A 22445-nucleotide genomic window follows, 5' to 3' on the forward strand; every position below is an offset into this window, starting at 1 on the left:
AAAGGCTATCTCAAAGCAGACTATTTCAAAATGGATAGGGCACTGTATTCGTTTCTGCTATGCACAGCATGGCAAGTCAGTACCTAAGAATATTAGGCCACATTCTACCAGGGCAGCAACCACTTCAGCAGCCTTTCTCAGAGGAGTACCAACCAAGGAAATTTTGGAGGCTGCAACTTGGAGTTCAGTGCACACTTTTACCAAGCATTATCACTTACCTCTTTACTCTAAATCCAGAGCAGGCTTTGCCACTGCAGTTCTGCAGGGCCTCATAGCCACTCCTAATCCTATTTAGACCCAGCCGCCCTACCTCAGCTTTGGGATTCAACCCAAGTGTAATGACTGCAACAGTGAAACACGATGAACATAGTACAGTTGTGTACCTACCATAAATGTAGATGTTCAAGTGTATTCACTGTTGCAGTCCAGGTTACCCACCCTCCATCCCCCTTTTCTTTGCTGGGAATTATCTATACTTCTCTGTCCTATACAACCTATGTGGTGTATTTGCTTGTAGATGAAGGTATTGTTTTTATTTTACTGTATGTTTTTATAAGCAATATGTATTGCCTACCTTCTTGGGGGCACCTGACATCTGGGGCAAGAAAAACTGAAGAAAATGGCGTCGGCTGCATCTTATATACCCCTGGCGCACTGACGTCTGGGAAGAGGTGACAGCAACCGACGCCGGACCAGGTTTGGAATTCAGGCCGACTGAGGGTAGCCTGCCAGCAGGATAACCCAAGTGTAATGACTGCAACAGTGAATACACTCGAATATCTACATTTATGGTAGGTACACAACTGTACTTTTCCAGTAACAAAAAATATTTGAAAAACATATTCAAACAACTCTGGGTCACATAAACAAATGACTTAGTGATAAACAACAAGGTTTCATAAATTCTTTCAGTACCGTAACACCATTAAACACAGCCGGGCGGCCGCGGTGGTGCAGCGGTTAGCGTTGCTGCCTCACAGCAAGAGGATGTCCTTCAAGAATGCAACTGCAGTCATAACATATGGGTTGTCCTGCCTCAGGCAGCCCTCGGTCGGCCGGATTCCAAAGTCTGGGTCTGACGTCGGCTGATGTCGCATTTCTCTCCGACGTCAGAGCGGCTGGAGTACATAAGCATCAGCCGACGCCATTTTCTTCAGTCTTTCTTGCCGCGCGGTGCCCGAAGCAGAAGCAGTTCGCAAGTGCCGGTCGGTCAGCTCCTGTATTCTTCGAATCCGAAGTCATCAAAAAAGCTAAGTACCCCGTTGGGGACCTTTTCTTGCCTCAGCCAATGTCAGAAATTACTGAAAAAGTTAATAATTGTCTGTCTTGTGGTAAACAAATACCTCATAAGGATTTCCACTCTTACTGTCTTCCTTGCCTTGGCCCAGACCACGACGTCTCGGCCTGTGTCGCCTGTGCTCGCTTCAACAAGCGCACTCTCAGGTGCCGGGCGGAGTTCGCTGAAGACTTTTTCGGCGAAAAATTTGCGTATACAATGCCGTCGGAGCTTCCGACATCGCAAACGCCCAAGAAACGAAAAGACCGGGACCAACATCCTTGGCCCGCGTCTACCACCGACTCCACGCCAAAACCTACCGCGAGTGCCCCGGTTCCCTCTGAGATGGTTATTCCACCGCTCCGAACCGAAGACACCGCAATACTGACGACTCCGATACCAGATCCGACGCCAGTTATAGATTTTCCTCCGGATACTGAAACCGAGGAAATGCCAGAGACCATTGCTGTAGATAAGGTCACTCCTGCACGTGGAGCTGCCAGGCCTCCTATGGCCATGTCTATTAAGGCCTACACTCGGGCTAAGGCAGCCAGCAAGACTAAGCACCTTACAGCAAAAACCTTGCTTCAAACTACTCCTGAGACACAAATCATGTCTATGGCCGCAGACTTAATATCCATGATTAGAGGTTCACAGGCCCATCCTGAGAGAGCATCCCAGCCTCCTCCAGATAAGAGGTCCCGGGTTGATCCCTCTGAACCTATCCCTACAGATGAAGACTCTGAGGACTCTATCCACTCCGAGGGCTAGGAAGACCTCTTTCAGACCTTTGAGGACTCTGATGCAGAGGATTCCATTCCCTCGGCCTCCCCTCCTGAGGATATTTCTTTTGGGGAAGTTCTGCATACCATGAGGGAACATTTCAAGTGGCAAGGCCAGGAATATTCTGATTCCAGAAAGCGCCTTCAAACCTTCCTTAAAAAGCCCCAGCACAGGCCCCTAGCTATTCCTCCTGTGCTTGATGTTTTGGATGATCTTTATTCTGACTCCAGTGTTACCCCTGATTCGCTTCCTCCTGCCCCAGCCAAGCCAGACAGATATTACAGGGTCCCAGACACACATTCCCATTTGTTCAGGGCCCATACTGTTGATTTAGAAACTATTTCTCAGGGACCTAAGGGTGTTTCAGCTTCCACCTCTAAAAATCCCTTGCCTTCCAACAGGGAAGCTAGGTCATTAGAGAGATGGGGGAAAAAGGTGTACACCTCCACCACTTTATTTATGAGAGCTTTGAATTGCCTTTTTCATATGTTACAATATCAGGATTACCTGTTAGATGATTTACAGAAAACATTGGCCTCTCCTGACCCTTTAGACAGGAAGTCTTTGCAGGAAGCTGTACATAATTCTCAGCAAGTCAGCAATCACTTTCTGCAGTGTGGATATGATGCATTGGAAGCTTCATGTAGGGCAGCTATGACAGGGGCAGTCATTCACAGACATGCATGGTTAAAAGAACAACCTCTACCAGATCATGTTAAGGCAAAACTTCTGGATGATGCACCCTTGGAAAAGAACAAGCTTTTTGGTGCTAATGCTAAAGATGTGTTAAAGTCCATCGAGGAAAAAGCAAAATCAGTTCAGACGGTCAAAGATTTCCTCCAGGTTCAGCCACCCAGATTCAGCAGGAATTGGCCTTCAAAGAACTGGTCCTTTCCTAATCCTGAAAAATTTCAAAGGGGTAAAAACAGGCGTGGCCAAGGAAGAGGACAATACAGAGGCTCCTTCAGGGGACGACAATGGCAGCCAGCAAACCAAAGAAGTGACACAGGGGTCTCCCCCGCCCCTCAGACACAATCTCAATGACTTTCCTCTACAACTACCAACCAAGGAGCAAACAGAAGCACCCTTGGGCGGAAAATTATCTCTGTTTTCAGACAATTGGCACAGATTGACAAAAGACAAATGGATTTTGGACATTATAGACCATGGTTACAGGTTCCATTTTCAGACCTTACCCAGAAAACAGGGCATGCCAAACCTACCACAAAACCAGAGGGCAGAGGCTATAAAGCAAATTTCTCTGCTGGCTCAGATAAAAGCAATAGAAAGAGTACCACAACAAGAACAAGGCCAGGGGTTCTACTCAAGACTGTTCCTTGTGCCAAGAAAAGAAACTCAATGGAGACCAATACTGGATTTGACAGCATTAAACACTTTTCTCATAGTACCAAAGTTCAAAATGCTGACTCTACAGCAACTCCTTCCCATGCTGGGCAAGGGGTCTTGGCTGATTACTCTGGACCTCAAGGAGGCATACCTGCATGTCCCTATCAGACACAGCTGCAGAAGATACCTCAGATTTCTTGCAGGGCCAGAGCATTATCAATTCTCAGCATTGCCATTTGGCTTATCTACTGCACCCAGAGTATTCACAAAATGCCTGGCTTCAGTAATTGCTCATTGCAGGCTCCAGGGGATCCAAATTTACCCATACCTGGACGACTGCCTTATACAAGCGGACGACAAACTGATGTTGACAAAAAACTTGAACTATGTCATACAATTATTTCAGGCTCTGGGATACACAGTCAACTTTCAAAAGTCAAGACTTCAACCATCCCAGCAAATAACCTTCTTAGGAGCCAATCTGGACACAGCCTCTCAAATGGCTTATCTGCCAGAAGACAAGCAAGAGAAGTTAACTCATTATTTCAAGGGTTTGGCAAAACTCACCCAGATGACTGCAAGGAGATTCCTACAGGCCCTGGGTTACATGGCATCCTGCATTCTCCTGGTTCCATTAGCAAGACTACACATGAGAAAGCTTCAATGGTACTTAAAAAGCCTATGGTCTCAGCACAACAACAACTTAGAGGCAACCATACCGCTCATTCCATGCCTACAAAAGGAATTCCTATGGTGGGCCTCGGTAAGCCAGGCAAACACAGGTATGCCATTCAAAAAAACTCAGATAACACAGACCATGACCACAGATGCCTCAGACATTGGATGGGGGGGCGCATATGGTAGGCAGATGCATACAAGGACAATGGTCTCCAAAGGAAACACATCTGCATATAAACCAAAAAGAAATGCTGGCAGTAATGCATGCCATCGAGGCCTTTCGACAACAACTTCAACAAGGCCATTTACTGATACGGACAGACAACACCACTGTGAGTGGTACATAAACAAGCAAGGGGGCACCCATTCCTACCCCCTTTGCAGACTGACAATGAATCTTTGGGAAAAATCACTGAGCCTGAACATACACTTACAATCCCAGTTTGTTCCGGGCAAAGACAATGTGCTGGCAGACAGCCTAAGCAGGAATTTCATAGATCCTCACGAGTGGAGGTTACACCCAAGGATCTTCACACAACTCACCTCGACATGGGGCAGGCCAGAAGTAGACCTATTTGCCTCTCACCTCAACCACCAGCTGCAAAAATTCTGTTCAAAGACATACCATCCACAAGCTTGGAAAATAGATGCTCTTTCATTCAACTGGAACTTCCTAAAAATCTATGCATTCCCACCTCTGCCACTGATGACCACAGTATTACTGAAGATCAAAGCAGAGAGACCCAAGGGGATCCTAATAGCTCCAGACTGGCCAAGACAACACTGGTACCCACTACTACGGAGCATATGTCACAACAAGAAGTGGGCCCTTCCCCAATGGCCCCTACTTTTGACTCAGCACAACTTCAAAACAGTGCATCCAAACCTTCAGACACTGCAGCTGACAGCCTGGGAGATCCCATGAATAACCTCAATCTATCTCTCTCCAAGGAGGTTCAGAGGATACTAACAGAAGCTCGAAGACCATCCACCAGAAAGGTTTACTTGGCAAAATGAAAGAGATTCAGCATTTGGAACACCAGCAAGGGTCATGATGCATCACTATTGAACATCCCACTCATCCTGGAATATTTGGCAGATATGCTTCAGAATGGACTCTCATATTCTTCCATAAAGATACATGCTTCAGCTATCTCAGCTAGATATAACACTGATCCACCTGTGTTTTCACATCCTTTGCTAAGGCAATTCCTTAGGGGAATCAAGAACATTAAGCCACCAAGAAAGGCTCCAGTACCAGCTTGGGACCTCAACTTTGTCCTAGAAAAACTGACTCTACCTCCTTTTGAACCAGCAGCTTCAGTGGATTTACAATTCCTCTCATGGAAGACAGCTTTCCTGTTGGCAATTACCTCAGCAAGACGGGTTTCGGAACTACAGGCCCTAATGGCAATACCACCGTTCATAATCTTTCACCGAGACCGGGTTTCCTTAAGAACCAACCCTACTTTTATGCCAAAGGTGGTATCTAGGGTTTCTTTAAATCAAGCTATTCATCTGCCTGCTTTCTTCCCCAATCCTGAAAACAAAGGGGAAAGACTGTTACATACCTTGGACATTCACAGACAACTTCGCTACTACCTGGACAGAACCAAGACCAGTAGGAAGTCTGATCAACTTTTTGTAGCTTACGCCCCTGGAGTACAAGGGAAAGCAATTTCAAAACAGACTATTTCAAAATGGATTGGACATTGCATCAGATTTTGTTACTCCTTCCATGGAAAGACTGTTCCAGACAATGTCAGACCACACTCCACCAGAGCTACAGCCACCTCTACAGCATTCTTAAGAGGGGTGCCTACAAAGGACATTCTAGAAGCTGCTACATGGAGCTCCGTGCATACATTCTCCAAACACTACAATCTCCCTCTATACTCCAGATCCAGAGCAGGCTTTGCTTCGGCAGTCCTGCAGGGTTTGATTGCCACACCATCATCTCTTTCCTAGAGCATTCCTCCTCCCCCAGCTAAGCTATGGTATTCTACCCATATGTTATGACTGCAGTTGCATTCTTGAAGGACATAGTACAGTTTTGTACCTACCATAAATGTAGATGTCCGATAGATATGCAACTGCAGTCGGATTTTCCCTCCCTCCATACCCCTCTATGCCTTGGGTCCACTCCTATCCCTGTTCCTCTTAGCTGGGGATATCTGTTATGGTGTATCTGTTTATTGCTTATTTACTTAGTTGGAATCATGTTTTTTCCTTCCAATTTGATTACAGCCTTCCTTGGAGGGCACCTGGCATCTGGGGCAAGAAACACTGAAGAAAATGGCGTCGGCTGATGCTTATGTACTCCAGCCGCTCTGACGTCGGAGAGAAATGCAACATCAGCCGACGTCGGACCCAGACTTTGGAATCCGGCCGACCGAGGGCTGCCTGAGGCAGGACAACCCATATGTTATGACTGCAGTTGCATATCTATCGGACATCTACATTTATGGTAGGTACAAAACTGTACTTTCTCCAGTTCGATCCTTGGCTGGGGTGCCTTCTGTGTGAAGTCTGTATGTCCTCCCTGTGGTCGTGTGGGTTTCCTTCGGGTGCTCTGGTTTCCTCCCACATCCCAAAGACATGCTGTAAGTGGATTGGACACTCTAAATTGGCCCTAGGTGTGAGTGTGTGTGTGCCTTCTGTGGAAGGTTGGGCGCCGGGCTGGCAACTCAACACTGTAAAACTCCACTGCCAATCATGAGCAGACAGGTGATCCGCTGTGGCGACCCCAAACCGGGAAAAGCCGAAAGTAGAAGAAGAAGAACACCATTAAACACAGCCACTGACGCCATTTATAATAATATGAATAATTTAAAATTAACAGGGGTCTATTCATTGATATGACAAAAACATTTGAAACAGTAAATCATATCCTGCTCATCTACAAACTTTGGCATATGTAAAATAAGATGATTTCAAGGTTACCTCCAAAAAAAAACATTCTAATTGTACCTAGGAGCCTATCTGTCAGTTGAAGACACCATTAACTGTTAATCCCACAGGGATCTATCTGTGGACCTCTGTTACGTTCCCTCTTCATCACTGATATGTTCACTGACTTGCCCCCACCTTAACTTGCTCCTTTATGTAGATATTATCTTATTACTTCAATTATTTAAGAACACCATGACCATTCAAATAGCAGTAAAGTACATAAAGGTGGATATGATGTTGTCGGTCTTCACATAATCCTTGATTGTGGGCTTGGTTCCAAGCCTTGGAACCGACTCGGCCATTATTCCAGCTCACGCCTTCCAAAAACTCTTGAGCTAAGCTCTACTCACAATGCTCCTCACCAAATTACATCAGATCTCATTTGCCACTTCGTAATGCTAGACATGTTCTATCCACTCTCTCAAGCATTAGCTTTTCTTCAAACTGTAAGTTCGTTGTTTTTCCATATCATATCTTCAGTATCTGCCCTTAATTTCTTTCTTTTCTACCCACTCCCCTTCTAGGTAGTCTTTTGTGTGTGTGTGTGTGTGTGTGTGTGTGTGTGTGTGTGTGTGTGTGTGTGTGTGTGTGTGTGTGTGTGTGTGTGTGCTTTCTTTACACATTTTTACCATTAGGTGCACTCAAGTACCATCAATGGTACTTTCTTCCCATTTACTTTTGGGTAAATCTTAATGCCACAGTTAGTAGTTTACTTTTCCCCTTTCTTGTTCCTCTCTAATATAAACAAAGAAAAGTTTCTTCAGCAGTGTGTGCGTGTGTGTGTTTGTGTGGTGGCCTTGGTTTCTTACAATATGGCTAAAAAACTCTTTAAAGGTACCTCTAGCTTTAAGCAGTGCCAGAAATGTGACTGAAAAATGCCTAATTCAGATGGGCATTCTCATTGTGTTTGTCTCAGAGTGGTTCATCTGCAGGAATATTGTGCAATCTGTCATGGGTTTAGTTCCAGAACCCTGATTGCAAAAACAAGCTAATCTTAAAAGGCCTGCTTAAATCTAATTTTGAAGAGACTTTATATGGTCTGCAAACTGAAGCCAGCTCCTCCTCTTCGTCATCATGTTCAAAACCAAAAAAAACAGTCACTCTGTTCTAACACGTTCCTTGGAACTCCCTACTAAAATGGCCAAATCTCCCATGGTGCTGACAGCCTTCTCAACACCGGTGGGCCAAGATACACAGTAATGTGTGCCATCAGTACCGACTACTTCAACACCGTAATCCTCAGTACTGGTATCAGTGCAGAATACTTTCTTCAGTACCATCCGACCACTTGGAACTGAAGGTCTCTCGAACTGAAAGTTTACCAAATACAACTTATTCTGCATCAGTGGATCCCTTTGTGCACCGTGCCCCCAGTCCTTTTTTTGAGGCACAGCCACCAAGGTCTCCATTGGCTTTTTCTGTTTAGTCCAGCAAGAGCTTATCAGAGTCTGATATTATGAGACTGGTGGACCAGCTCCTGACAGTGAAGGGATTACCTCCTTCCATGGATCCTAGCCTTGTTAAGTGTGGAATCTTACCTTCTTCCACACACCCCCATTGCGCTTTCGACTCCACCTGAGATTTTGGAGCCCCTGGTGCTGACCTTCCTGGCTTTGACTGTTTCGGTGCCAGTCAGAGCTCCTTCTCAGACACTGATAGTTACCCCGAGTTCCTCCGATTTGTTGGAACCGGAGACCTCCCAGAGTCAGGGCTTTGTTGTCAGTTCTGAGGGGCAGGGTTTGACTTCGGTACTTTCAGAGCCTTCCATGCCCCTCGGGGCCTCGGTATATGTAGGCTGGACCCTGGGTTGTGTGTCAGAGGCAGCCCTCTCAGCATGGGACGGGACCTCGGTTCTGATGGAGTCTATTTCAGTTCCGAGCTCCTGTTCCTCTACAGGGGGACCTGCCTTTCAGGCTATGGAGAGGGCCTTGTCCATTGAGGACAAACCGTCTTTGCCTTCTCTGTCGGACCAAACATCATGTCCTTCCCCTCGACCAGAGCTTCCACCAATCTCTACCCTGGGATAGAGGGCACAAAAGTCTCAGGACCAAAACACTCTGGTTGTGTCATCTTCAGATACCTCCCCGGACCACCCCTCTAAAGAGGCACCTTTGAAGAAAAAGTACAAGAGAAAGCACCTGGACTCCTCTGAAGAGTCCTAAACTGAAGATACTGATTTCGATGAAGGGAAGGTTCCCCAAGGTCACCCCCTGAAGAGGTTTCCTTTGGGGACATCCTAGAAATCCTTAAACAGAGGGGTGGCTGGACTACTCTCCAACCTTCCTCAGAGGGGTGGTTGGACTATGCAACCTTCCTCAGAGAAGTAAGTATACCGAAAGGCTTTTTGTGCCCAGCCCTCTACCTTTTGGATCTCTCTGCCTGCTGATGATTTTATTAAACTGATTACCTAGTGGGCTTGAAAGATACCTGACTCTATTGAGCCGATCCCTAAGAGACCTGACCATATTCTCTCTGCCCCAAAAGATGTGCAATACTGGGCCAGTGGTATTTCTGTAGATGCCATATGGTAGCGGCAACCACCAAGAAGGAACTTGTTGAAGAAAGTCCTACTATCCACTCTCCTAACAAGGAGTCTAGGACAATGGATAGATTTGGGAAGTGCATATATACTTCACTGACCTTTGCTCTCAGGTGCTTGAACTATATGGCACATTTTACCAGACTTCAGAGAGATCTGATTAAAGTGCTTTCAGATGCTCTTCTCAGGAGCAGTAGCTGAAGGAGTTCAAGACAAAGTTGCTTCTCAGCTCTCCACCCTATAATCTATTTCCAATTCGTCCATGAGGCTAATTGCTCATGCTGCCGAACGGACTAACTAGCACAGCAGGTTCAGGTGTAGCCATCAGGAGACATGCTTGGATACGTTTGTGATTTTGCAGAGCCATTTAAGTCTTCTTTCATCAATGCTCCGTTTGACTGATCATCCCTGTTTGGCCCCAAAGTTAGAGACCCTAGCCAAATATGAGAAGGATGGGAAGACCCTCTATGCCATGGACATACGCATTTCCACTCCTCAACTGCCCTATTCCTGGTACCAGAGAAGTGGTAGGCTATGGTTCAAAAATACCTAAGGGCTCACTTGGCAATAACTTCCCCTGGGGCAGAGGGGGAAGCAGTAATGGAAGATGCTGTCCAAGAGGCAGAAGTGGCCCACAGAATCAGGGTTCCAGGGACTCTTTCCCTTTTAACTTCTATCAACACTCTTGAAAGGAGGCCCAATTGCCTTCATCTGGAGGCAGTCAGGGGACATTATCTCTGCACATTATCTCTGCACAATCAGCCTGGCTAGAAATAACGATAGACAAATGGGTGCAGAGGATTATTCCCAGAGGTTACAACATTCCCCTGTCAGATGAGCCAAAAAGACCAAGAAGAATTTTGGATGTTCCACCTAGTCACAGGGAGGCAGCAGTCTTAGAAATTCAAAAATTGCTTGACAAAAGAGTCTTCCAGGCAGTTCCACCAGACCAGAGAGGATCTGGAATTTACTCAAGATTCTTTTTAGTGCCAAAGAAAACAGAGGACTGGAAGCCAATTTTGGATCTCAGTCAGTTGAACAAATCAGTTCAACAAACCAAATTTCGGATAATGTCGGTTCAGTCTGTACTGCCTTTCTTGTGAAAAGATTATTGGATGTGCTCAGTAGAGCTTCAGGATGCGTATTACCATATAAAAATGGACAAGCAGTCCAGAAGATTCCTGCGCTTCTGACTGGGAGCCAGTCACCATCAGTTCAGGGCACTGCCCTTTGGTCTCACCACAGCCCCCAGGGTGTTCACCAAATGCATGGCAGTAGTAGCAGCTCATCTCAGACTGCTAGGATTCAGTGTATTTCCATATCTAGACGGCTGGCTCCTTACCACTCCCACCAGGCATCAACTCATAAAGGCACGAGATTATGCTGGTTCCAGCTTAGGTATCACTATAAACTACGAAAAATCCCATCTAGAACCATCTCAATAACTGCAATTTATTGAAGCAATACTCAACACAGTCACCGGCATTGTGTCATTTTCCCTAAAAAGGCTCCAAAGGATCAGATCACAAGTGAGCTGGATCAATTGCAGCAAGAAAGTAACAGCAAGACACATTCTACAGGCCCTAGGATCAATGGCAGCCTCTGTCACCCTAGTTCCCATGGCCAGATATCCCATGCAGATTCTTCAATGGCTTCTGGCCTCCTTATGGTCCTTATTGAATCAGTCAGTGTCTCATGTGATTATGATCACCAGTCGATCCAAGGAAGATCTGAGTTGGTGGATTCACTCCAACAAAGTCTTGTTGGGCCATCCCTTTGTCCCTCCTCAACCCCAAGCCATAGCGACTATGGACGTGTCCCAGATAGGGTGAGGGGGGCATTATCTGTGAAAGACAGTCCAGGGCACTTGGTCCCAGCTGGAGGCCAATTTGCATGTCAACATTCTAGACATGAGGGCAGTGCTCCTGGCGTTGCAGGCATTTCAAAAACCCTCCCCTTGGCAACGATTGCAATTCAAACAGACAATATGTCAGTAGTCTGGTATATCAACAAGCAAGGGGGGATCCATATCTTACCCTCTTTGTCCAGAAGCACTCAAAGTACGGCAATGGGCAATATCTTCCAACTGCTTTCTTGTAGCAATACACATTCCAGGGAGCTCCAGTGTGATGGTGGAGAAATTGAGCAAAACCATCCTCATGCCTCACGAGTGGTCTCCCAATCCAGCAGTGTCAGAAAAGATATTCCACCACTGGGGCCAACCTTGCTGTGACTTGTTCATGTCCCCTCTGAACAAGTGCAGCAGTTACTTTGCCCTAATCCTCCCGGGGAAGTCACCCAGACTCTCTCTCCTTCACGATTGCCCCCCCCCCCCCGGTCTATTATACACTTTTCCTCTGATTCCACTAATATGTCAGTTTCTAAAGAAAATCAACAGGTCAAAGAACAGAATAATACTCATTGCCCCATTCTGGCCTCGACAAGTCTGGTTCCCATTCCTATGACCTCATCTACTTCGGAAGGCCAGTATATTGGACCCAGCTCCAGACCTACTGTCCCACCCGGAAGGACTGGTTCATCTGAATCTACAACATCTTAAGTTCACTGCATGGCTTCTCCAGTTCCCATGATTGCCAGGCATCCTTCCCCCTCTTCCCCAGTCCAACACATCGTTATGGCCCACCACAAACCTTCAACAAGAAGATTGTATTATAACAAATGGCAAAAGTTTACTAAATGGCCGCTAGACTGTAAACTTGATGAACCATATTCAGCACCAGTACACAAAGTTTTAGACTTCTTAGCCTTACTCTTTCAAACAGGTGGATCAGGCTCTACTGGTCAGGTGCATCTTGATGCGATATCTAACTTCCGTATTGGTTTCAGTGGTTCTTCACTTATGTCGCATAAACTTTGTAAAGCCTTTTTGAAAGGAACCTTGATGCTCAGACCTCCATATAAAGAACCCTGTGCACCTTGGGATTTAAGTCTGGTACTTCAGTCTCTGATTTCTCCCCCTTTTGAGCCTTCAGCAAGTTGTGACTTAAGTTCTTACTTCTGCCAGAAGAATATTGGAAGTACAAGCCTTGTCCTGCAAACCCCCTTACTTGATTTTTCATAAGGACAGGGTATCCCTCCGAACAAATCCATCTTTCCTACCAAAGGTTATTTCCAAGTCAAACATCAATCAGACTTTACACCTTCCAGTCTTTTTTCCCAATTTTTCCAATAAAGGAGAGTACTGTTTACATTTACTAGATGTTCACAGACAACTACATTTCTCATTTACAGAATAAAGGATATCAGAAAATCAGACCATCTCTTATTGCCTTTTCTTCGGTGTCTTTGGGGATTCCAGTTTCAAAAGCTACTCTAGCTAAATGGCTTAAGAACTGTATCATCTTTGTTTACAATATAAAGGATCTCCACCCACCATGACATATAAAAAAGTACATTCAACAAGAGCTATAGCTGTACCTGCAATTTTTCATGCCAGAGCCTCTTTAGATAATATTAATGCAGTGGCAACATGGGCATCTTCTCATACCTTTATTACTCAAGACAAACTGGACCAGATCTCTAGGGGACATGCATCGTTTGGCTCAATGGTGCTCAAGAGTATTCTCTCATGAGACCTTCCAAGATTCAGGTAGCTAGGGACTCTGTCCTAACTGTTATGTCTTACTGTGACTTGTTCATGTCCCCCCTGAACAAGTGCAGCAGTTACTTTGCCCTAATCCCCCCAGGGAAGTCACCCAGACTCTCTCCTTCACGATTGCCCCCCCCCCCCCCGGTCTAGTATACACTTTTCCTCTGATTCCACTAATATGTCAGTTTGTTGTCTGACAACTGTTATGCCTTACCATAATGTTCCATCTATGTTGTTGATCTTCACTAATCCTTGACATTCCCTCCCTCCTTCCTCCAACCTTTACAGTTCTTGGTGGATCAAATATTCCTAAAGACTGGTTTCATAATAGGGACACAGATATGGTCTCTTATCTATTGGTTCTTGTCTGTCACTATAGTTTGCAAACTCGATCTGAGGTAATTTGGTGAAAAGCATTGTTGGTAGAACTTGGCTCAAGAGTTTTTGGAAGGAGCAAGCTGGAATAATGGCCAAGTCGGTTCCGAGGCATGGAACACAGCCCACAGTCAAGGATTAGTGAAGATTGACAACACAGATGGAATGTTACGGTAAGACATAACTTACTTTTTTCTTGTGGAGGGTCGTTAGAGAGACAGTGCAGAGAGTAGTTGTGTTGTAGCTAGTCTGTGGACAGCGTATATGTCTACAAACAATTTTAAATGTATTACTGATGCTGCCATGCCTAAATGTGCACTAAAATAGGAGGACTGTACAGTGTTCTAAAAGAAGAGGGTAAAAGACATCTTGATATGGTTGTTTGTTGTACATGGGGTGAATATCGGTGTCCAAGCACATGTTGAAATTATTGTAGTTGTTTTTTTCTTTCACTTTCCTCACCATCAAGCATCAGTGATGTACACAAAAAGTGTCTGCTTATTTGGGGAAGAGGTGCGGAGGCATCTAGTACATGAAAGCACAAGGTCATCATATGATCACTACTGGGAAATAAAAGTGTTATGACTTTTTTTGGAATAATGTAAATGTTTACCAACCACACGTTGAACTAGCAATATGTTACTGTGTAGTACTTACATTTTTCATTCCTTTCTCAGTGAGAAATTAGCGTGCAGAATGGGTCTGTCATTTTTGGGAACATTCAGTACATTAAAGCAAAGGGTAGTTAAAGTTAATCTGGTTTGTTGGAGGGGCAGTATCTTTCAGAGATCAAAGTTGCCATTTTTATATTCTGCAACAATGCCAGAGTCAGAGGTGGTGTACCTTCTCCAAAGAGGCACAGTCCGCTGGTATAATGTGTGTGTGTTTTGTACCCAAATAAGTTGTAAAGAGTTCTGTTTTTTTTATTAATAGTATCTACCTGAAGGGAACTAAAATATGGCTTTGTACACAAAGCAAACAAAATCCAGCACTGTACAGTGCTTTTATTGTCTAGATTGGCAAGTGTACCTAGTTTTTACCTTGGAGTTGTTTGATTATTTGTACAGCCACAGTCTATCAAAAAGAACCAAAAATATGCACCACAATAATAATCCAATTCCTTAAAGTGCAAAGGATTTGTTGTAAAACACTGCTTATCTCATACAAAACGAAATATTCTTTCTAGCGTCTCGGCAACTTGCCTTTTACAGAGTAAACATTTACCATTCACACTCACAGCTTTATACAAAATGTGACATACCTACTTAATTACATTCTTAATTAAATAAAGAAACATCACTATAAAAAAACTGTAGCTTGTGGAAAACGCAGTATATGTAAATATATAGTAAAGGAATTTGGTAAAATTAATGGGGTCTCATTTCAAATAAATGGGACTTTTAATTGTAAAACTGAAAGAGTTATATATGTTTTAAAATGTTTGTGTAACAAATTTTATGTGGGAGAAACTAAGAGAACATTTTCCTGCAGAATAAAAGAGCATATTCGAGATATATAAAAAATAATAAACAAACAAGCCATATAGCACTGCATTTTAATAAATATCATAATGGTAATCCAGAGGGACTGAAAGTTACAATGCTAGATAGTGTAAAGGAAATGGAATATATGGAGGAACAACATATAAAATGTTTATTAAGGAAAAAAGAAACTTGTTTGATTTTAAACTTTAATACATTGAGCCCTATAGGGCTTAATCATGAATGTACATGGAAAGGTTTGTTGTAAAATAATGTATTTAAAGTATTTAGTATTTTTTATAGTGATGTTTCTTTATTTAAGTAAGAATGTAATTAAGTGGATGTGTCATATGTTGTATAAAGCTGTGTGTGAATGGTAAAAGTTTACTCTGTAAAAGGCAAGTTGCCGAGGCGCTAGAGAGAATATTTCGTTTTGTATGAGATAAGCAGTGTTTTACAATAAATCCTTTGCACTTTAGGGAATTGGATTATTATTGTGGTGCATATTGTTTGATCATTTGTTGGAATGTGTGGTGAAACTAATGTGCATTAAATCATCATTTACCAGGAGGGAAAAACACTTTCTTTTCCACTAGTAAAGGCAACATTTCTGTTACTGCATACAGATTGGTGTACTTATATGTTGTACTTGTTATCATTTTTCCCCTTTTTCATTGTCTGCCAATCTATAGCTTGGGCATGGAGAAGAGGGTGGGTGAGTGCAAGCTGTTAGGAAGTCTAATCAACACACTGTTTTGCATTCATTCATTTAAGTGAATGCAGGTAATGTCAGTATGTGTGGCTGTAACTATAGTAGTAGTATTTTTTTTTTGTTTGTTTACTTATCTCCACTAATAAAATGAAGCAGTTGCGATTGCAACTTATATGTACCTAATCAAGCAGAAAGAATATATCAGAGGTCAGCATGTTTTGGACCGTATGTCATAGTCGTTCTTTTAAAGGGCACAGGGGTGTTGCTGTGGTGAAAAAATGACCCCCACCATGTTCACAAAAAAGAAGGGGCAAAATATGGGATAGAAACAAGGAAAATCAAGATGGTGATGCTGAGCTTATGGGCAAAACTTTGCACGTGGAATGGATCAAGGGAGGGGAATCTGCTCTTCAGCTCCAGTTTGGAAGCAAAATACCTCTGTGGCGTAGATGTATCTGGCTGTAGCTCAGATGACTTGAATTTGATTAGTGGCTTGGGTACTTAATATGCCTGCCTGTCCTAGAGGGGAGGGAACATGAAGAGTGTGTTTTTATTCAGCTCTGTCAGAGAATGCTGCTCAAGATAATGGCTGGACTGAGAAACAGGAGAGGCAGAGTAGATGCGTGCATGCTGTGAGCCTGGGACAGAGTGTGTGCTCATAGCCCACCCTGCAAGATGTGCCATAATCATCATACTTGGTGGAGGCTTGTTAGGGTAAGAAACAACTCCAAGCTGTTCTGCATGATGCAGGCTGCTATATGGGGAGGATGGAAGAGTTGATGTTAGGGTCAACCTTTAGTATGTCTGTCGACCCCAGTCTGAGAGGTTAAGCTTTTTTTCTTGGTCATAGAATTATCTTGCCTTCCCCTGCAGCAAACATACTGAAGTGAGAGCAGCCACAAAGCTAACAAAGAGACAAAAAAGGAAGTAAAATTAAGGAACAAGGTTTCCATTGATTGGCTGACAGAATAGGTTGTTGGCTTTCCTAGAGAGGATGGAAACAGTATAGTTAGTTTTAACTGTTTCCTGCATCTTCAGTGGGGTGCGGCCAGGTGACAGTTTCCATACCAAAGGGTGGCATTAATTCAGTCTGTAAAAAGGTGTTGGGTCATTGCTTAAATATTTATCTGCCTTTCAAGTCATTGGCTACTTGAGAGTGCTTTCAACTGGTGCTGATTTGGAGTGAGCAGTGGCCTGAATCTGTGAGCACTCTTGCTTATTGGTCATTCATGAACATCAGTATGTTGTCACATACTTAGGTTCATAGATTAGTACTAAGCTAACTGCCCTTGTGAGCCATTTTAAGCCTAGCCAATTATCCCTTGTGAGACTCGAACCCTGCACCATGTGTTTGTAAGGGAAACACCTTAACCATTAGGCCACCCTCCTTGGTGATGAGTGAGGGTGGGATGGAATGTGATATCAAGATCTCAAGGATTAGACATAACGCTAGAAGGAGAAATAACAGCTGCTTTATGACACGGTTGGTTTATAAGGCAGAATGTCTCTAAGATAACAGTGATGCATTGTTTTGAAAATAGCATTGTAGTATGCAGCTCGTAAACAGTAGACCTGGATATTGTTTTAAAGACTTGTAAAGGCATCTTGGCTTGTTAGTATTTCCAGCCAGGTTGGAAGGATTGGATTTGATTTTCTGCAGCCCTTTAAGTTATTGTTCCAGCAGTTGATATTAATTTCTTATCTTGTATGCAACACATTTTGCAAGTAATGAAGTTCACAGTTTTGATAACCCTTTGTTGCTAGTCACAGAAGCCTGATTCATTTTACACAGAGTACAGAAATGTTAAGACATTTTCATTGTCAACCTTATTTGCAGGAAGGAAACTGTCTGAGGAAGACGCTCGAGCTACAGAGGCAGCTTTAAACTCTGTTGTGTGCCATACTCCTTTGAATAACCTTGGCTTTTGTCGGAAAGGAAGTACCCTTACTTTTGATGTGGGCTTTCAGATTCTGCGGGCAGGCCTTTTTGAGGTATGTCATAATTTACTACTTTAATATGTTGAGGATTCAGACACAGAGTCTAATGTTGATGGATTAATGAAACTTAGAAAACTGTGGCCAGCAGTCTAATGTAGGATAAGAGTTGTTTGCACTGTAGAAGACCATGAAAAAGTAAATGGTTGAAAGTGGAAATCCTGCTCGGTCTGCAGTGACCTTGCTTTGTTGTTGAACAGCAGGGGCTCATGCAGACTAGCTATCAGGAGGCTAGTTGCAGTCTTGGTGTTGGGTCTGGTTCTGTGATTTATGGCAGTTATGTTTCCACATGCAGAGCCATTGGCTGGTATTCAAGGACAAACACAAACTATGGAAGGGTGTTTCCAAGGAGCTGGTGCCAGTGATCAGCTGTTTTGATGATAATCTTCTGTTTGTGAATGATGGCTTGTCTTCTCTTCACTGGAGTTGATACTTTGGGGACTGCAGATGGGGATATTCCCTGATGGTTGGGGCTACCAAGGAATGGAAGATGGTGATGTGTTGATGTTCATCGTGTTACACTGCTGCAGTCATCACACTTGGGTTATCCTGCCGTCAGACGGTCCCACAGTCGGCCAGAGTTCCAAAGTCTTGGTCCGGCGTCGGTTGCTGTCGCTTCTTCCCTGACATCAGTGCGCCAGGGGTATATAATATGCATCCGATGCCATTTTCTTCAGTCTTTTTTGCTGCGCGGTGCCCGAAACAGAAGCAGTTCGCAAGTGCCGGTCGGCCGACTCCTGAGATTTTCGAAGTCGAATTTCAGATCCGAAGTCTTCAATAAAGCTAAGTATCCCGTTGGGGAAACCTTTTTCGTGCCTCAGACCGATGTCAGAAAAAGTTAATAATTGTATTTCTTGTGGGAAGCAAATACCTCATAAGGACTTCCACTCTTACTGTATTCCATGCCTAGGCTCTGATCACGACGTCACTAGTTGTCGGTTTTGTGCTAGATTTAAATGCACTATAAAAAGGCGTTTTGATTTTGCTTTACACTACTTTGGCCGAAGGTTCAATTATACCATGCCGTCGGATCAACCGACGACCTCAATACCGAAAAAACACAAAGACAAGGATAAAGACAGGCATCCGAGGTCCAAAACTGACGACGAAACCTCTTCTAGGCCAGTCGCCGGTTCTCAGTGAGGCGCTTTCGCAGCCCCTGACACCCGCTACCTCAGAGCCACAGGCCACTTCCGACTCCCACGTGGAGACATCTAGGCCTCTGGAAACTCAAGATATTGGGCCAACGGAAACTAATCCCTCAGATGGGTCCGGAGCCGCTAAGCAGGCATCGGCTTCTGAGGGTGTTTTCAGACTTTCACAACTTACCAGTAAAACAACAGCCAAGACAAAGGTACCATTAAAGACAAAGAAACAAGTTCAGCATTCTCCTGGTCAGTCCTCCATGCCTAAGAAACAGATGCTTAAAATGGCCGAAGAAGACCTCATTACTCTAATCAGGGATTCCAGTCCCCCTCCTGAGAAAAGGCCTAGGCAGGATACAGACTATGACTTCTCTGATCAGGTTTCCATTTCCTCTGATTCCTCTTCAGACCAGGGATACTCTCTCCCCCACTATGAGGATTCTGATGCTGAGGAATCTATCCCTTCAGCCTCTCCTCCTGAGGATTATTCTTTTGGGGAAACTTTAGATACCATGAGGGAGCATTTCCATTGGGAATGTCAGGATTACTCAGAATCCAAGAAAAGGCTCAGGGATTTCCTCTTATTGCCTCAGCCTGTGCTAGATATTGTGGATGATGTGTTCTCTGAATCCAGCTTATCTCCTGACTCTTTGCCCCCTGCTCCAGCCAAGCCAGATAGGTATTATAGAGTCCCTGACTCTCACAAGTTTCTTTACAAAAACCCTTCTGCTGATCCAGAAACTATTTCCCAGGGTCCAAAAGGGGTTAAGGCTTCCATTGCAAAAAATCCAGTACCCTCTGACAGAGATTCCAGAGCTTTGGATAGATGGGGGAAGAAAGTATACACGTCTGCAACTTTAGCAGTAAGAGCTTTAAATTGCCAGTTTCACATGCTTAAGTGCCAACAATATTTAATGGCTCAGTTAAAACAGAAAATGCTTGCAAGCTCAGAAGCTCCTGATTGTAAAGAAATGCAGGATTTATTGCATGCAGTTGAACAGGTGGGAAAACATACTCTGCAATGTGGTTTTGATTCTTTAGAGGCCTCTTGTAGAGCCGCAGTTACAGGTTCTGTTATTCGAAGACATGCTTGGTTAAAAGAAGAGTTTACCTGATCATGTTAAGGCAAAATTATTAGATGCTCCTGTACAGCATGATACCTTGTTTGGTGTTAAGGCAGATGAGGTGTTAAAGAAAATGGAGGATAAAGCCAAATCTATGCAAACAGTCAAGAATTTTTTTGCAGGTACAGCCACCTCGGTTTAGCAGAAATTGGCCAACAAAGACTTGGTCCTTTCCAATATCAGACAGGCCACAGAGAGTCAGATATAGACGCCCAAGAGGTAGATCTCAACCCCAAGGCTCAAACAGACAACGACAGTGGGGCACCTCAACCCCAAAAGGAGGTGAGGACAAGTCACAACCTTACAGGAAACAGTCACAATGACTTTCCTCTGCGTACGCCAAGCACGTCCCTTTTGGAAGCCCCCTTAGGGGAAAAACTAGCACTTTTTTCTCAAAACTGGCAATCACCCAAGACAAATGGGTCCTGAATATTGTGTCTCAAGGTTACAGATTCCACTTTCATACTTTACCAAAGCTAAAAGGAATGCCACACCTGCCACAAAATCAATGGGCAGAGGCACAAAAACAAATTCCAGCCCTCATGGACATGAGAGCTATACAAAAAGTACCACAACAGGAACAAGGACAAGGATTTTACTCAAGACTCTTCCTGGTCCCCAGAAAGGACACAGCCTGGAGGCCCATACTGGACCTTTCAATTCTGAATACTTACCTGGATATTCCGAAATTCAAAATGTTGACATTACAGCATCTTCTACCCATGCTGGGCAAGAACGCTTGGCTTGTTACTCTGGACCTCAAAGAGGCATACCTGCATGCCCCTATTAGACAAAATTGCAGAAGTTACCTCAGATTCAAAGCTGGTACAATGCACTACCAATTCTCTGCACTGCCCTTTGGCTTATCTACTGTGCCCAGAGTCTTCACAAAGTGCCTGGCACCAGTAATTGCATTTTGCAGACAAAAAGGAATTCAAATATATCCATACCTGGATGACTGCCTCATTCAAGCAGAGACAAAGGACATTCTTCTACAGCATCTGGCGTTTGTGAAAAAGTTTCTAATTTGTCTAGGGTACACAGTAAACGAAAAGAAGTCAAAACTAGTGCCCTCACAACAGATTACATTCCTGGGTGCCAGCTTAAATACAACGGCCCAGATGGCTTAGCTCACGCCAGACAAACAAGTTTAACTAACTCAATATTTTCAATTACTGGCAAAAAAGTCCCATCTCCCTGCAAGAAAAATTCTGCAGGCCCTGGGATTCATGGCATCCTGTATACTACTAATACCATATGCCAGACTGCATATGAGGAAATTACAATGGTACCTAAAAAGTGTTTGAACTCAACACTCTCACAGTTTAGAAGCAGTAATTCCAATGATTCCCTGCCTACAACAGGAGTTTCGATGGTGGGCACAGGCATGTCACCTAAACAAGGGTCAGCCTTTTACCCAACCCACAGCCAGGCAAACTCTAACAACAGATGCTTCGGATTACGCCTGGGGAGCACACATGGCAGGAAAATGCATTCAGGGCAAGTGGACCACAGACCAGATGCATCTTCACATCAATCAAAAAGAGATATTGTCTGTTCAAAATGCCCTAACAGCTTTCAAGGACCTTTTACATCCAGGACAACTATTACTAAAGACAGACAACACCACATTAATGTGGTACATAAACAAGCAAGGGGGCACTCATTCTTATCCCTTATGCAGGCAAGCCATGACCTTGTGGAACACAGCTCTAACGTACCAAGTTCACCTGCAAGCACAATTCCTGCCAGGAAAGAAAAATACTCTGGCAGACGACCTAAGCAGAAATATCATGGACCCTCATGAATGGAAATTGAATCCACAAATCTTCAACATGATAACACAAAAATGGAAATGCCCAGACATAGATCTTTTTGCCTCCCCACTGAATTGCCAACTACAAAAATTCTGCACAAGGACTTATCACAAACAAGCATGGAAAGTGGATGCTCTTCTGTTCATCTGGAAAAACCTAAAAGTCTATGCCTTCCCACCACTGCTTCACCTTTCAAAGGTACTCCTAAAAGCCAGACAAGAAAAACCACAGATGATCCTGATTGCTCCAGACTGGCCACGTCAGCACTGGTACCCTATCTTAAGGAACTTGGCTCAGGGCCCACCATGGATTTTGCCCCAAATTCCACACCTTCTCTCTCAACAAAACAATCAGATCCTGCACAGTCATCTCAAAACCCTAAACCTGGCTGCATGGCAGATACTTTAGCCAAACAGGCAACACCTCTCTCTAAAGCTGTATGGATGTCATTTTGGAGGCCAGCAGGCCTAGCACCAGGAAAGCTTACTCAGAAAAATGGAAGAGATTCTGCGCCTGGAACCAGGCTCACAGCCTTGACCCTCTTGTTCCAAAAATTCCTCAGATTTTACAATACTTAACTGAGATTCTGGACAGAGGCCTATCCTTTTCAT

General features: G+C 44.1%; 2 protein-coding genes across 3 annotated transcripts in view; both read left to right on the plus strand.

Moving 5' to 3' along the window:
- LAMTOR4 (late endosomal/lysosomal adaptor, MAPK and MTOR activator 4) overlaps positions 1-22445 on the plus strand; it is a 1302749-nt gene that overhangs the window by 1085811 nt on the left and 194493 nt on the right. The gene's annotated exons all lie outside the window — the stretch shown is intronic.
- Positions 1-22445, plus strand: part of TRAPPC14 (trafficking protein particle complex subunit 14) — a 634036-nt gene that overhangs the window by 516741 nt on the left and 94850 nt on the right. Inside the window, exon 9 of the mRNA XM_044077266.1 lies at positions 17591-17745. Within this exon, the coding sequence (XP_043933201.1) occupies positions 17591-17745 (155 nt within the window). The remainder of the gene's footprint in view (positions 1-17590; positions 17746-22445) is intronic.

This window comes from Protopterus annectens, chromosome 7.part0, assembly GCF_019279795.1.
Source record: "Protopterus annectens isolate FY-2018-M chromosome 7.part0, PAN1.0, whole genome shotgun sequence".
NCBI classification, from domain to species: domain Eukaryota; kingdom Metazoa; phylum Chordata; order Ceratodontiformes; family Protopteridae; genus Protopterus; species Protopterus annectens.